The 16,745-nt window shown below is 35.9% G+C and overlaps 1 protein-coding gene across 1 annotated transcript in view; it reads left to right on the top strand.

Annotated features, from left to right (window-relative positions):
* prkci (protein kinase C, iota) overlaps window positions 1–14,899 on the top strand; it is a 30,417-nt gene extending 15,518 nt beyond the window's left edge. Inside the window, exons 10-18 of the mRNA XM_065277065.1 lie at window positions 305–402; window positions 6,987–7,073; window positions 7,201–7,336; window positions 7,512–7,599; window positions 7,727–7,852; window positions 7,934–8,013; window positions 8,175–8,264; window positions 13,004–13,119; window positions 13,378–14,899. Coding sequence (XP_065133137.1) covers window positions 305–402; window positions 6,987–7,073; window positions 7,201–7,336; window positions 7,512–7,599; window positions 7,727–7,852; window positions 7,934–8,013; window positions 8,175–8,264; window positions 13,004–13,119; window positions 13,378–13,465 — 909 coding nt within the window. The 3' untranslated portion in view covers window positions 13,466–14,899. The remainder of the gene's footprint in view (window positions 1–304; window positions 403–6,986; window positions 7,074–7,200; window positions 7,337–7,511; window positions 7,600–7,726; window positions 7,853–7,933; window positions 8,014–8,174; window positions 8,265–13,003; window positions 13,120–13,377) is intronic.
* Window positions 14,900–16,745: the final 1,846 nt, after the last annotated feature.

The following is a 16,745-nucleotide window of genomic DNA, read 5'->3' as shown; positions in this document are numbered from 1 at the left end:
ATTAGATGCACTTAAAGTCTGTGTGATAAATTGACAGCAAGTATGGACGGTCAATAACGCCAGCTGCGCTCTACTGACCACTTTAATGTATTTATATTATGCTAGCTTTTCTCTCCGTAGTCTCCTCACATCCAGTTCCTCAGGGGTGACCAGGTGCCCCCGTCTTCTACACCTTTATAGGTTTTCAGCCTCTGCTCAATATAGTCCCGAATGTCCTTCCAAATGTATCACCTAGTGACCGAAAGGATGCACTGGTTTTCAATTAGAAATTGATTTTTTTTGTTCCTTTCTTCTTGTCGTTCAGGATATTGACTGGGTTCAAACAGAAAAGCATGTGTTTGAGCAGGCCTCCAACCATCCCTTCCTTGTGGGACTTCATTCTTGCTTCCAGACTGAGAGCAGGTACTCACACCTTTATATTATCTTGGTAATTTACATATGAGGAGCTCAGATTCACTCAGGAAAGAGACTAAGAATGCCAATATACAAAACTTATAGATTAAAGCTTTCATTTGTTCCTGCCTCGATAAAAATGCTGAACTCTCCCAAAAATAATGCTCACACAACATATAAGAACATTGTGTAAATGCACTTTACATTTTAGATTTATTCATTGATGTATTTTTATTTATTATTATTATTATTATTTCATTTTATTGTCTGTTCAGAACAACACTGTAGCACCTTTGCCCAAGACAAATTTCCCTTCGGGGACAAATAAAGTTTAACCTAACCTTAACCTAAGGTGCAAAAGTCGCTAAATGTGACCTCCATCAAAAAAATGAGATGATGATGATATTAACCGAATGCTCTCTGCGCATATTATACGATCATCTAATACTTTGGCTTCAAATCCTCTTAATCCTCAGGCCATTCAGAAATATTGGATTTTGGAAGAGTCTGTTTAAAGAAGGCATGTCAGATGCATTTAGAGGCTTTTGCATCTGAGCTTTTCAAATCTTTGTTTACCACAAAATGAACAGGATTTACAAAAAAATCAAAACTTTAAAAAGATTGTTGCAATCCCTTACTTTACGTAACTAAAAAAAATTGTGTTCAAAAGTGTCTCCTTAACTTATCCCGATATGCAACGATATGCTTTTAGTAATGATTAATAATTAGCTTGGTCAGGTCGGATTTTATGGCCAATTTGGGAACTTTTAGGAAATTACTGCATGATTACCGGTACCTGACATTCATAAACCGAAAGGAGAGTTTGTAGTTTGCTCAACAGTTGCTTTAAATTTAAACTTCAATAAATGCATTTTTATGGTTCAAATCGAAATGACGATAAACTCTTTCCCCACCATTGACGAGTTATCTCGTCAATCTGCAATACCGCTGGCGGTGAAAGAAAAAAATGCTGGCGGTGAAAGAGTTAAAAACGCAATAGTTACAGATTACAGATTGCAGCTTTAAATGAGTAAGAAATTTTGTTGAGCAAATGTAAATCTGTGTTTGTACAATCGGGCTGATTTCTGGTGTATTTTTTCCAAACAATTAAACTTTTGTTTCATCAGTCCATTAAATATTTTCCTAGTAGCACTGGGGTTTGCCAAGGTGCTCATTTGCAAACTATGGGAGTCAAACCGGCAATCTGTCTGTCACGTGAATCAAGCGCTCCGAAAGCCCGGGCACACGTCACCCTCCGCGTCCGTTTCTGTCATGCAGACGCGCGGGAGACGGAGACGGCCGCGTAGAGTGAAGCACGCAGAGCGCTCCACCCGCATGAAGGACCGATTGGGAGATGATATTTATTTACCGCACCACCTTCATACACTAGCTGGCCTCTGTTACAACAGCAAATAACATCTACTATAGTCTTAACACATCCCTCATTTATGTAGTGTATATATTGCGTTATTGCAAGGTGGTTAAAACATTAACAGTGTAGAGTAATTTATTTCAAAGCTTGTCATTTTATTCTTAAGACAAAAATTTCAGATGTTCTTAAGTAAATATTTGAGAACTTCTTAAGAAATGTATAAGAATTGCACTTAGGAACATTCTTACGAACAACTTATAATTTATCTTAAGAACTTTCTTATTTTTTGTATGAAGAATGCACTGTAAATGTTTAATGGGTGTTTTCAAAAAAGACGCAAGAAACTAGACTTATTTGTGTGTTGCCAGCTTATGCACATTTTTTTCGTCAATTGTTGTGACCTAGATGAGGATCAAATCACATTTTATGGCAAATCAAAACCAGTTTATTCCTAGGGGTTCACATACTTTTTCTTGCCACTGTATGTATGGTACTACAAAATAGGGATGGGCATAATTAATCGACGATCGATAATTGATTGTTAAGAATTTCGTCGATCCCGTTAATTTGTTATCAATTAATCGAATGCATTTTTTTTTATCTAACTCCTGTTTCACAAATACTCCGTATGCAGTGCGTTTGCGTATGTGTGCGGCGAATCCGTCAAGCACCCGTTGCAGTGCGCTGCTGACCGCTTATTCTGCATATAAAAAATTCATGTGATTGACACTTTCTGTGAACACTTTTCCGCATAAACAGTAGAACAAAGCATCATTTTTTTTTCACAAAACAAAATATTTTAGATATTATTTGACAGACTAGTAAGTGTGGATTAAGGATGTTTAAAATCTCTAGCCTGGTGGTCAGGATCTGAATGGATCAAATCAGCAGTTTTGCAATGCTTTATTTATCTCCACATATATCATAAATAAAAATAAGCAGAGTAACTTATAACTGCAAGTGTACCCTTCCGCATTATATATTTCCTACTATGTATGTATATGATTTCCAAATAATAAACGAGAGTATTCAACGACAAAAAGCGTCTCATATGGAAATAAATCCTCACAATATTATTATTTCTCAAAACTTTATGACAAAAATAAGCAACTGTATTCCTGCAGTTATTCAAAGATGCACACATTATTCCGCATATATTTGAATATTATACAAAAGTATTCATATAACGGCACGTTTCATATGGCAAATAAATATCCTCACATTAACATAACAGCATAATGAAATGAATAAACAGACAATGAAACAGGATTGAAATATAAATTGTATTATTATTACCGGAAAAAAGCAATATTGCTAAAATAATCTCTGAGGTAAATGCGTCAAAAACGCTGTTACCCGCACAATAAGTCTAAATGAGCAATTAAAGTGAAAAAAGCATTATTAGGCCATGTCTCAAAACTTTATATGACAAAATATATTTAAAAGAAATGTATACTTACAGTTATTCAAAGATGCACATATTACTCCATATTACTCCCGTTTATGAGCACGTTGTCTCTGTTATGTAATAGATGCAGGTGCGCATCTCCGTCTTTCAAACATATATAATTTTGAAATTACTACCTTAGGAAAATTAGCCATGATTTTATCATTGTGAAAATGTTTTTTTTTTTTTGCAGATTAAAAACGATTTGTATTTCCGCAATTTTACTACAAATACCATGGTTATGATATATTATGGAGTTGGAGACCATAGTAAATTTGTGTCTACTGTTGTTTTACAACAAATAAAAACTAAAAGACTATGTTAGTATAATTAAACAATGGTGAATGGGGCTCACAAAACGCACGCTGTTTCACACATACTCTGTATGCGGAATAAGCCAAGTTAGCGCTGAGGTACCTGTGCATCCCGGTCAGTCTCCTTGGAGCGGCTGTTTTCGGCGGCGGCTGGACTGACGGTCACCATGGGTTTCGGTCGCGTCTGACCCCAAAACGTGCTTTTATTTCTCAAAAAAAATCAGTAGACTGGTGCAGAAGTTTTATGCGAGTTACTAAAGTTAGTTATTTTTCACGAGGCTTTAAGTAGCCTAATTTGTTATAGCCTAATGTTAGGAAGGCTAATATCTTGCACTTTCTTCTGGCTTGAATAATTTTGAGTTACATTTTGACAAAACCTTTCAGATCTAAGTATTATGTTTTTTGTTTAATTTAATGTTAAACATGAATCTGTTTTTTGGAACTAATGAGGTCTCTGTTTAAGAACGCTGGCTCGCAGCTGCAGGTTCCGCTGCTTTACAGCACCGCACATGCACGCACATATATGTTTGAAACAGTTTAACTCTCTGCCATAAGTTGATCTTGTAATAAAGGTCTCATCGAGGAAAAACACGCTGTATATTTGTATTCATTGCATTTTTTAAGTATAAAAGTTAAATAACAAATTTTTATTATAAAAATATTAATGATTAATCGATAGTCGATCGTTAATTCTCCCGACGATCGACAAAGAAAACTTAATCGAATGCCCATCCCTACTACAAAACTTCTTTACATCACCCATAAAATTGCATTACAGATAAAGAATGGTCATTATATAAAATAACCTGGACCACAAAACCAGTCATAAGGGTCAATTCAATTGTTTAAAAATGTATACATCATCTAAAAGCTGAATAAATAAGCTAATAATAATAAATAATATATTTTTTTATAATGGGACAATATCTGGCCAAGGTACAACAGTTTGAAAATCTGGAATCTGAGGGTGCAAAAACATAAACATTTTGAGAATTTTACCTTAAAAGTTCTCCACATTAAGTCTTTCACATATTACTAATGATAAATAGATTTTTGATCAATTTATGGTACGTAATTAACAAAATATCTTTACTTGATATCCTAAAAAAGTATGATTTTGAACCATGCAAATCTATTTTTGGCTACTGCTTCAAATATACCTGTCCGATTTAAGACTGGTTTTGTGGTCCAGGGGTTAACTGTAACGCAGCTACTTTACATTTTTATGCTGGGCCGAGCAATCTGTGCATTTGGTCATTTTCTCTTACTGTCAGAAGATGATCTCCTCTGTATTTGTGAAAAGTTTTGATGTGTTTTTATTAAGATATTGAACAAAGAGTGTTTTGGAGGCATACAAGTCAATATCTTTATTTTCTGTTGGGTGTGTGTAAGTCACCAAATCCAACCTTATATTATTTTAATCACTGTCTTGTTACCTAAAACATAAAACCATTTTGAAACATTTCAGCAACTCCTAGTAACTGATAGCTGGGATTGAAATCATTTTACACAGCGGGGTTAGTTGTAACACAGTGTTACAATTATGCCTCATGTATACTGTAGGGGATTGCCCCGTTAAATGCTGATAGATATATTATTGACCGCTGCAGTACTCTGGTCAGGGAGTCGGAGTCATCTTCTCAATTTAGTTATTTATTGTACAAGAGTAACCATTTGCACATAGTGTACTTTGAGGTAGTTTTCTGAAACAAATACAATAACAGAAGTAAATACTGACTGTCTAAATATAACAATAACACAACAGATTACAAACTCAGTGGTAAACAACTTATATGCACCTAAATATAAATATGACCAATAAGTCATAAACAATCATTGCAAACTGCATAATGCAGTGAAGATCACAAAACAATAATTATGAATTGTATATAAAATAAAGCTGCATCATCAATACAGTTATAATGATATTATCACAATGAGATATCTTACATTATATGACTATATATTTGACAGCAATATTAGCCGCGATGCTAGCGGGATTAATCCGCTCGTTAAACAGTGTCAAATTATAATTCAAAAGATCGCTATGCATCAAACCCGGTTAATATTTACACAGCTGAGGTAAATTGTATAAAATGCATCAACGATTATACAAAGAAGCAAACTTACTCGTCACAAACTTTCTTGCACATAAACACTGCATGAGTGAGCACGCGATCTGACTGCTACGCAAAATGACTTATAGTGAATAGGCAGTTATGGAACGTTCCTATACATGCTGGAAACTCTGCACTACGTCAGTTACGTAAGTAATGACTTAAAACGTCACACACAGTAAACTTAAAGGGGAGAATTCACAACAATACAATGATAATGAAATGAAAACAATTTTAATGGAGTAGTCCACTTTAAAGATGGGGTCCATTGACTTTTTATAGTAGGAAAAAAATACTATGGTAAGTCAATGGGCCCCATCTATAAAGTAGACTACTCCTTTAATACTATTCATCAAAATGATAACTGTTAATACAATATCAGGGGAAATAACTCACAATTATCCATTTTGTTTTTGTCTTAATTGTGCCGACCTTTCAAAAAAATCGATTACAATACAAGGATGGTTAGATGAAGGATCATGGATGGATATCTATTATATGCAGATATATAAACAATATCCACCTTTAGTATATAGACAGAATTTTATTAAATTTAATTATTTGCAAAATTTTCTAGCAGGTGTTACAACAAACCCTCTGTTTGTTACAATGAACCCCACCTATGGGGTAAGTTGTAACGTATGCACTCCTTTCAATTTTTCTGTAATTGTACAATAACTGTAAATCCTAAAAACAAACTTAAAGTGTTCATTTGTAGCAGAGAGGTGTGTGTTGATTGTGTAAAAAACTGATAAATTTAATTTTTATTTTTCGAATAATAGAGCCAAAGTCAAAAAGTGTTAGGTTGTGCCCCGCTCTCTCCTATACTTCATTGATTATCTGTCTTTATTATACTAGATCATAAATTATTTAGTACCAAGCTTCCCTTAGGATTTAACCTGTTCTTATTTTTTTATGTTTTCTGTAGTTTTTTGATTGATGACTGCAAACTTGTGTCTTTCAGTACCAGTTTTAAAAAATGTCCATTTTGTCAGCATGACTGCATCAGGCTGGAATTAAATATTAAGGCCCATAAAATTTTGTTATAAAAGACACGTATCTGAATTTAATTAAACACAAGTATGTGTCAAAGGAACCGGTCAATATGCAAAGTGAATTAATCTCCCTCTAATGCACAATTCAAGAGAGATTTTCTTTTTAAAGACATTATTAATATTAAGCCTTAGTGCTTATTCACTTAGCAAGGTTATTTTTGGATTGAAACAAAGCTTGAATTGCTTCCCGTAAGCCATTTAGCAATGATGAATATTGATGAGTTTATTGTAAATGGTTGGGTTTGCCTGATGTGGAAGGATCATTACATTTGATGTTCTGTTTTATAGACTGTTCTTTGTGATCGAGTATGTGAATGGAGGAGATCTGATGTTTCATATGCAGCGACAGAGAAAACTTCCAGAAGAGCATGCCAGGTATGCAGACAATGTAGGCTGTCTAGTCTATTACACAGTTTGAGCAGTCAGTAAATTTTGGGGTGGACAGTTACAGGAACGCATATGAGCGTTACTGAACAGTTGGTTTTTTTTTCTTGTCTGGCAGGTTTTATTCGGCGGAGATCAGCCTTGCTTTGAACTACCTCCACGAGCGTGGCATCATCTACAGGGATCTAAAACTAGACAATGTGCTGCTGGAGTCCGAGGGACACATCAAACTCACCGATTACGGCATGTGCAAGGTTTGTCTGAATGCATGTCTTTACCATTAGTCTGAAATAGATAGTATTATGGTTTAGCATCGTAATGAAATGTAAAATCACCTCGTGGGTAATGCAAGTTCAGTTGTGCAGCTGAGGTCATGAATTAAAATGTGCCTAAAGGTTTCTCTGGTTTCAATATTCATCTCTTCTGTAGGAGGGTTTGAGGCCAGGAGACACGACTAGCACTTTCTGTGGAACCCCCAATTACATCGCCCCTGAAATCCTGAGGGGAGAGGACTACGGTAAGCAGATCACACATTATACATCCTCCTGTAGAAAACACATGAGGGTTAATCCAGTTATTAGTTATTAGTGCATACTGCTTGGTTTGCACATGACGATTTATACGCTTCAATCTTTCCTGTGCAGGTTTTAGTGTGGATTGGTGGGCACTGGGCGTCCTGATGTTTGAGATGATGGCTGGGCGGTCACCGTTCGACATAGTTGGCAGTTCTGATAACCCTGACCAAAACACAGAAGATTACCTTTTTCAAGGTACGTGATGGCAAAATAGGTATTTGAAGGTTTTGTTATATTTCACTTTGTGTGTCTCATGATTTCTGTTCTTGTTTGCAGTAATCTTGGAAAAGCAGATCAGAATTCCCAGATCGCTGTCGGTTAAAGCCGCTAGCGTACTAAAGGGATTCCTCAACAAGGTAAAGAGAGGGATCAGACCAGACAGATCAATGTTAATGGCTTCATGTCACACGGAGCTGTTAAATAGATGTGATAATCACTTCGCTGTGTCTCTTGCTATCTCCTTCCACCCCCTCTTTCCACTTTGCTGTTTTGAATTCTTTACCGCTGTTTATTGTAGGAGCCAAAGGAAAGACTTGGATGTCACCCGCAGACGGGCTTCGCGGACATCATGGCTCATCCTTTTTTCCGAAACGTCGACTGGGATCTTGTGAGTCACCGCTATATCTCTTACGGTTATCTATATTGGTTGTTTTGACTTGAGGCCGAAACGGAAACATGAGTCATTTGATTCATCCTGACGGTAGCGAAACTAAACTGAAGCTCGACAAACAACTCGGTGCCGTTTATGACTTTGATAATCATTTATTGCGTGCGTTACTCATTCATGCCCGTTTAATGTGAAAACTATTACCACTGCATCACTGACATTTAACAAAAACGAGATTTTAAGTAGTTTTATTCACTGTCAGGTCTATTTTTATAAATTCACTTATAATATCTTGTGAAGTGATGAGCTGCAGTCATAGATTTTTGTTCAGGGTTACAAGATGAAATGTGTAGAGCCGGTGATATAATAAAGGTGATAAGGTGTCAAGTTATTGATTTTTTTCAGTCTGAGGCTGAGCGTGAACTGGATTATGTGTAGGGCAAGGGTGACTGACATTGAACCAGAAGGCGAGACATGTTGACCTTTTGTCCCTTTTTGGTCTGGGTGAGCACACACACAGAGAGAGAGAGAGAGAGAGAGAGAGAGAGAGGTGGCAGTAGATTATTTGAAGAGAGATTAGTTTACACTTTCTTTTATACGGGCTGTAGGGGGAGCAATAGCCTGCAGGGGGAGCAAATCCTGTTTTGCTTCAGATGCCTTTCAGCATTTCCTATTATGAGGTTCATAGCAAGGAAAGGACAGACTAACAGCACTGAACAAGGCCTGGAAAATCTGTTTGTCTAAATATAACACTCCTTCCTTGAGAGTGAAGATTGATTGTCAGCAAAGTGGATCAGCCTAGGTCTCAGTGAATTGATGTTTTGGGTGTTAAGATTTTTAATGGTGTAATTTTATTGGGTTCTTTTTTTTCAATGTTAGAATATGAAGCAGATTTATTGGTAAATATTTTTAAAGGAATACTCCACTTTCATAAAAAATAAAAAAATAATTTTCTCACTTCTATGTCATCTTAAGATGTTGATATCTTTCTTTGTTCAGTCGAAGGGGAAAACATTCCAGGATTTTTTTCCATATAGTGGACTTTAGTTTTACCTCAACAGTTCACAGTTTCAATGCAGCTTCAAAGGGCTCTAACCCAGGGGTCCTCAACCGTTGTTTACACCATGGACCGGTTTCGGCTTAAAAAAAATATTTGCGGACTGGGGGTGGTTGCTGAGTTGCTGTTAGGGATGGCTAACGATTAAGTAAGCAATAATTGATGACGGGCAATTGAATTAGAAGAAAATAATGTACACCCAAGGTTGTAATGTGGCATGACGCGAAGCGGGTGTGCATTATTTTCGAATAATTCAAAGGACCGGATTCAATTATATCACGGTTCCCACAAACATTGCTCTGGTGCCTATTTTTAAGACATTTGACAAGTTAGGTGTGCAGTTATCGAAAAATAAAGCATACCCAGGGAACATTTCTCAACCAATCAGAATAAAGCATTCAAAAGACCCGTGGTATAATCGCGATTAGTCTATAGCAGAATAAATGTTTTTGTTTACATCATATATGTGTGTGAAATGTTTGCAATAATTGTGTGTGTGTGTGTGTGTGTGTGTGTGTGTGTGTGTGTGTGTGTGTGTGTGTGTGTGTTGTGTGTGTGTGTGTGTGTGTGTGTGTGTATATATATATATATAATATTATATTATATGGTAAATGTAAATGGTAAATGGACTTCATTTATATAGCGCTTTTAACAGACCTATGGCCATCCAAAGCGCTTTACAATTAGCCTCACATTCACCCATTTATACACCGACGGCGGTGTCAGCCATGCAAGGCGCCAGCCAGCTCGTCGGGAGCAGCTGGGGTTAGGTGTCTTGCTCAAGGATTATATAATATAATATTATATATATATATATTATATATATTATATAATATATAATACAATATTTTATATATATATATATATATATAATATATTATATTATATAATCCTTGAGCAAGACACCTAACCCCAGCTGCTCCCGACGAGATAATATTTTATATTTTATATATATATATATATATATATATATATATATATATATATATATATATATATATATTAGTATTTAAATAGTGAATAGATAAATAGTATTTATTTATATTTAAAGTATTTATTTATATATATATTAGTATTTATATTTATATATAATACAAATTATACATAAATATACAAATATATATATACACATGTAAACATTTCTTAAATATATACATGCATGTGTGTGCATTTATCTATACAAAGTTATTATACACATTTCATGCACATATATGATATATATATATATATGATAAACAAAAACTTTTATTCTGCTATAGATTAATCGCAATTAATCGTTAGCCATCCCTAGCTGCTCAAACAAAGTACGGACAATCATCCTTTGCGAAATGATTAACGTTTTAACTAGGGATGCTCATATCAGTTAATTTTCCCGACCGACAACCGTAGCTTCTAAACCGAACATTAACCGTTAACTGATAAGATTTTAATATGAAATTGTCATTGAGTAAAAATACAGTTGACGGTTGTCTGTGAACTAGTAAAAACAAAACATTAAATTTGAACGTGCAAACAGCAGCCACAGATCAACAACAGAACCAGGATTCATAAATTATCAGATATTCACGCAACATACCTTGTTAAAAAGCACGCGATCGGTCCAGTGGATTAATATTCAAATGGCAGATTGTCTCCGTTTCATCTACCACAGTGGTCATTTCTAAAGCAGGACGCTTTTCAGAAAGTTTTGGTTTTGCGTCGTCTTTCTCCGTTTGTCCAAAAAGAGCTAGATGTTTATGGTTAGGGTCAGAGGCCATCAGCGAACGTCTGTCCGGATGTGCGCAGACGGACCGCGTCATCTTGCGCGGACACGCGCGCGTCTCCGTTCAGCTTCCAAACACGCATACAAATGATTTCTCATACAAATGATTACTTTATCAGACCGTCAGGGCAGCAATCATTTGTGTCATTTACAGGACATTCACAAATTAAAGATAGAAAAGTGGCGAAATGTCTGTCGGCTCATGACGACACACACCATGTATTAACAAATATTTTTATTTTAACTGATAATGTTAATCGGTCATAATTTCTTACCTTCGGTTAACGGTTAAACGGTCAATGTGAACATCCCTAGTTTTAACCCGTTAACTGGTTGCTGTCCCGTGAGTGGGACACCTAAGTTTTACTTCAGTATTTTTCATGTAAATGTTAATCGTGTCATGACAAACTATATATTGTTGGAAAGGTCTAAAAATTTAGTTTTTATATCAAAACCTTTTAGCAGTAATAATAATGCAGTAACTGTAATGTATTCATTTGTGACAAGTGTATGCAGCAAACCAACACAAACCTCAGATTTTTGATCATTTTATGTAATAAAATAATACTATATTGCATTTTTTATTTATTACAAATAAATGTAAACTGCTATAAAAAATATATTTTCACTTCCAGACACTTCCATAAAAAAATGTTAACGTGTCTTCTTTAAACAAGACCAAATTTAGGCTTCTAGACCAAAAAATGCCAGAGTTATTAATTTGAAGGTGTACATCACCTTTTCACCACCCCCCCAACTCATAAAGGGCTGCGCCAGTTAAAGGGTTAAACGGATGTAAAGATCAAAGAACCATGCATTAGAAAAATGTATACCGGCTTTATTTTAGTAGACGCATAAAACCATATTTTGGCGGATTGCTTTGATTGTTTCACGAGTTTGCCTGCACATTAAGTCTTGATAATGTACTAAATGTGCAGGCAAACTCGTGAAACAATCACAAAAATCAACCCTGTGTCTCATTTGATCATAAACGGATTATGTATTATTTGAGAGAATGTTTTTTTCTGGAATTTAAATATGTCGGTAATGTTGTGGTGTATTCAGAAAAGTAATCATAAATTTTGGTAACAAAAAAAATGTGGAAATCCAAATCCTACCAGTTTGGTGGAAGAACTCCTAAAAGACTAAAGAGTAAATAACTTCGGGCTCGAGCCCCAAGTTCAAGTAACAAAACAGAAGAAAAAAATGAGCTGTGATGAGATGAGAAGGAGAGATGCCGGAAGAATTGCAGCTGCGCTGGAGGCAGGGAGATTCCCGTTTACCATATACTTTTAATGATGATTGATGACACAGGACTTAATGTTTAGGTTCCTTTCAGACCTATGTTAAAAGTGTAATCCTGTCTAAAGGTCATGCATTACAAATGTGAAACGCACACTTGCGGACCATTTTAAACAATACACTGACACAAAGACATTAATTTGTATCATTCCGCATACAACAACGTCTGAACAGTCCGAGCGGTAGTTTCATATACGTAATGCGTGACCTTTTGACATGATTACGTAATATGTAAGGTCCTGCTGGCGCATCACAAGGCTAGTGTAAGACGAGAAATTGTGGTTTTAAAGTACATATTTTTTTGTGTGTGTGAAAATAATGATTGTTTTGCTTGATAAGACCCTCATGCCTCAGTTGGGATTGTTTAGAGCCCTTTGAAACTGCAATTTTAAACTGCATTAAAACTGTGAACTGTTGAGGTCCACTAAATCCTGGAATGTTTTCCATTAAAAAACATAATTTCTTCTCGATTGAACAAAGAAAGGAATTATAATCTTGGATGACACGGGGGTGAGTAAATTATCAGAATGTTTAGGAAAGTAGAGTATTTCTTTAAGATTAGCACTTGTGGTTGTCGATACAGTCACTGTTGTTTGACTCATGTTATCTATATTACAGATGGAGCAGAAGCAAGTGGTTCCACCCTTCAAGCCCAACATTTCCGGCGAGTTTGGGCTGGATAACTTTGATGCCCAGTTCACCAACGAGCCCATTCAGCTGACGCCCGACGATGAGTGAGTGTCTGTTCATGCATGTCTGTTTGTGCTTTCTGAATCATCAGTAATGTGCTTTAGATCTTTACTGCAGTTTCACCGGTACCAAATGTGCCTATCAAATTTACGATGCTCTTCCTTGATGACACACTTTTCCCTTTATTTCCACATCTCCTATTTTTCAGTCTCTATTTGAAAGCCTTCGTGAGTTAAACTCGCCAGGCCGTGTAGCCGTTCGAAGCGGTTAAGACTGATTGATTATCTCTTTGTCTCCCTCAGTGACATCGTGAAGAAGATCGACCAGTCTGAGTTTGAAGGCTTCGAGTACATCAACCCTCTGCTGATGTCTGCGGAGGAGTGCGTGTAAACGCGTCGCCAGTTTCTGTTACGTGCTTCCCATGTCTGCCTTTTCTTGCTTGAAAGAAAACGGAAACATGACATTTGCCAAAACTCTCACTTTCTGCCATTTGTAACCACTAGTCCTTAAGTCTTGTTTATTTTTGTATGGTGTCAGTCTGCACTGATGAAATTTATCGGTGCTCTGACACACTGACCAACGTAGTTGGAGAGTCAATTTAAGGTTACTGGACGCTCGCTCGTCAAACTAAAGAAAAAGACTGGGCGTGATGGTACGCGGGACGCATCCGCTGGCATGTCCCGATAATGTTTTGATATATACGTTTTATTTGTACATACTAAAGAAAAGCATTGAGCATATATAGTAAACCATTTTTTTTAAGATCACATATATCAGATTACTTGGGATTGAAAACATGTTGTTGATCTGTTCAACTTCTTCTCAGCCAAATGTAAGAAAGATAAACAACATATTTCTTTATTTTAACTTTTTTTATTTAAGAATATTGTCATTTATATAGAATGTGTGCGATGAATCATTTTTCCAAAAATGTAGAATTGCTTAAAGCTGATTGTGGGTGTGGTCTCTGTTTGGATAGATAGATAGAGAGAAAAAGCACTGGGCATCAAACTTGAGAGAATAGATCCAAGGAACACTAATGGACACTGTTGTGAATATTGATAAACTGTGAATGGAGGCGTTTGGTGTACAGCGAGAAGGATACGAATGTTACAGGATATAGACCTAATACACAACAGCTTGCTACAATACAGGACACTAAAACGGTTCCTGTCAAAATGTTTTTACTCTCAAACTGCTGCATGTATAAAGTGTTTTCTTACTGTTTATCTTATGTTCTTTGTGAAACATTGCCTTTCAGTTTATTATTATTATTATTTTTTTGTACAAATCGATCATCAATGCACATGTTTGTTTCTCAGTACAGTCACTGAGAACCTTTTTAAGGCCCTTGAGGGATTTTGAATCAGATAAGATACTGAGGGGGGCCCGATGGGGTGACTTCGGGTGGTGCCCGTTTTTGTAGCAGATCCTATCTGGGCCCATTTCGTATGTTACACTAATGACCAAATGATAACACACTTAATGACAAATTAACATTCTCATACTCAACAATGAGTGTCTTCTTTCATTCATTGCCATGCGGATATCAGCACGCTTATATTTTCACAGATGTTGTTCACACTGGTTCTGAGCTGTGAGGAGCTCATTGGCAGCCCGGTGTTAGAAACTATTGAACCGCCCTTGATGCATTCCAAGCTAATGTTTTAAAACAGCATCAGGGGGATAAGATGGACCTGGACTTTTTTTGTATGCTCTGTGTATTAAAATGCACATTGAAAACACTATCAACTGACTGGAACTGTCAACTGTACCTCCATTTCTTTTGTTAACACCTAATTAAAGTATTTAAAGAAATCTCCACTCTTAAGTGTGAAGTATTTTGTTCTGATAGGTCACATGAAACTTGCTTATCCAAAAAGGTTGCATAACTTATTGCTGGTCTTGGAAGCATTTGTCTATTTGAATATTCGGTAAAACATATGTTAAAAAAAAAATGTTTTGTCTTGTAAGAGACTGACAGTGTGCCACACATCTATAAAAATGATTAAAGGAACTTTTGTCTTCTTAAGTTCATGTCATGTACAGTATATCTTGTTTGTTTTATGTAACGTAAGAACTAATATAACAAACTACATCGTAATCATCCGTAGACTAAACAAATGAAGCTAAAAAAAAAAAACGTTTTTATATCCAGATCATGAGGGGCAAAATAATTGAATACTTACAATGCATTAAATATGGATATCTAAAGAAAAAAAGAGCAACTAGAAGATTTTACTGTACCTGCTACACTGGCAAGAAAATGTCTGTGCACCTTCTAGAATTTCATAGTTTTCTGAAATGTAAGGGTTAATGGGATTGACAAACATAATGTATCTAAAAATAATAACATTAAAAAACTCTGATCTTTCATGTCTTTATTGAGAACAACCAAAAACCTCATAGTGCTTGTGGAAAAAGTATGTGAGTTATTAATGATCTAAAAAAAAGTAGAAGTTTGGTGATCCGGACAACGACCCAAAACACCAGCGCAAGTCCACAACAGAATGGCTTCAGTAAAACAAAATCTGCCTTTTGGAGTGGCCAAGTCAACCAAAGATGCTATGGATTGACTTGAAAAGGGCCACACACACGCTGTCTAAGAATATGACAGAGCTAAAGCAGTTCTCTCAGGAAAAATAGGCTAAAATTCCTCTTCAACGTTGTGCAGGTCTGAACCAAAGCTACAGGAAGTGCCTGGTTTAGGTTATGTGGCTGCCAAAGGAAGAGGGGGTCAACCAGTTGTTATTATTATTAAGGGTTCACTTACTTTTTCCACTGCCATTTTGAATGTTGAATGAGTGTGTTCAATAAAGACATGAAAGATCAAAATAATTTTTTGTAATTATTATTATTTTTTAAACATTATGTTTGTCAGTACTCTTGACTTAGATGAAGATCAGATCACATCTTATGACGCAATTTATTCAGAAAACCATTCAATTACAAAAGGTTTACATAATTTTTTCTTGCCACTGTATCTGATTTAAGAATTAAAGTTGTACAAATTTCAGCCATTCCTACGATGTGAATAAACATGATGTGTAACATGACTGTGCAGTGTGGCATCTCATAGGCCAGATGGTTGAGGACTTCACCTCATGCGTCTGTCTTTGACAATGCCGGTGAAATAGTTCACCTTGTATGACTTTCCCCATTACTGTAAATCCATGAGGGCCGGTAAATGTGACTGTTTTTCAACATCCGGCTGTTCTGTGACATTGTCTCCGTGTCCTTTACCTCTCAGGAGAGTAGCATACAAGATTCCCTATGGAAGACAGAGCTAAGTTGTCCTCTAAAGTAGAGCTCGGTAACTTTGATCTCATCAACCGATGAGACATTCCTGTTATGTTACAAAATGTAAAGATTTCATGGGATTAGAATAACAATTGTGTGACTTTTAGTCATAAGAGTAAACTTTTAGTACACTTTAAAGTCGACAAAATTATTTACAGCAGGTTTTGTTCAATCATTAGTCCTTATTTCCAAATGCAACAGACTACCAAATAAGTTCACGAGCATTATTTACATTTATGCACTTTTATCCAAAGTGACTTATAGTGCATTACAATGTATACATTTTTCAAAACAATGACTTTTACGCCGCTAATGCAATGCTCTATACTGAGCTGAGTTATACAGAATATCCCCCAACCCGTATGGCAAA

The sequence above is a fragment of the Paramisgurnus dabryanus genome, chromosome 6 (genome assembly GCF_030506205.2).
Source record: "Paramisgurnus dabryanus chromosome 6, PD_genome_1.1, whole genome shotgun sequence".
In the NCBI taxonomy this organism is placed as follows: Eukaryota; Metazoa; Chordata; class Actinopteri; order Cypriniformes; family Cobitidae; genus Paramisgurnus; species Paramisgurnus dabryanus.
The sequence above is the reverse complement of the archived record's forward strand: the minus strand, read 5'-3'. Positions and strand labels throughout refer to the sequence as shown.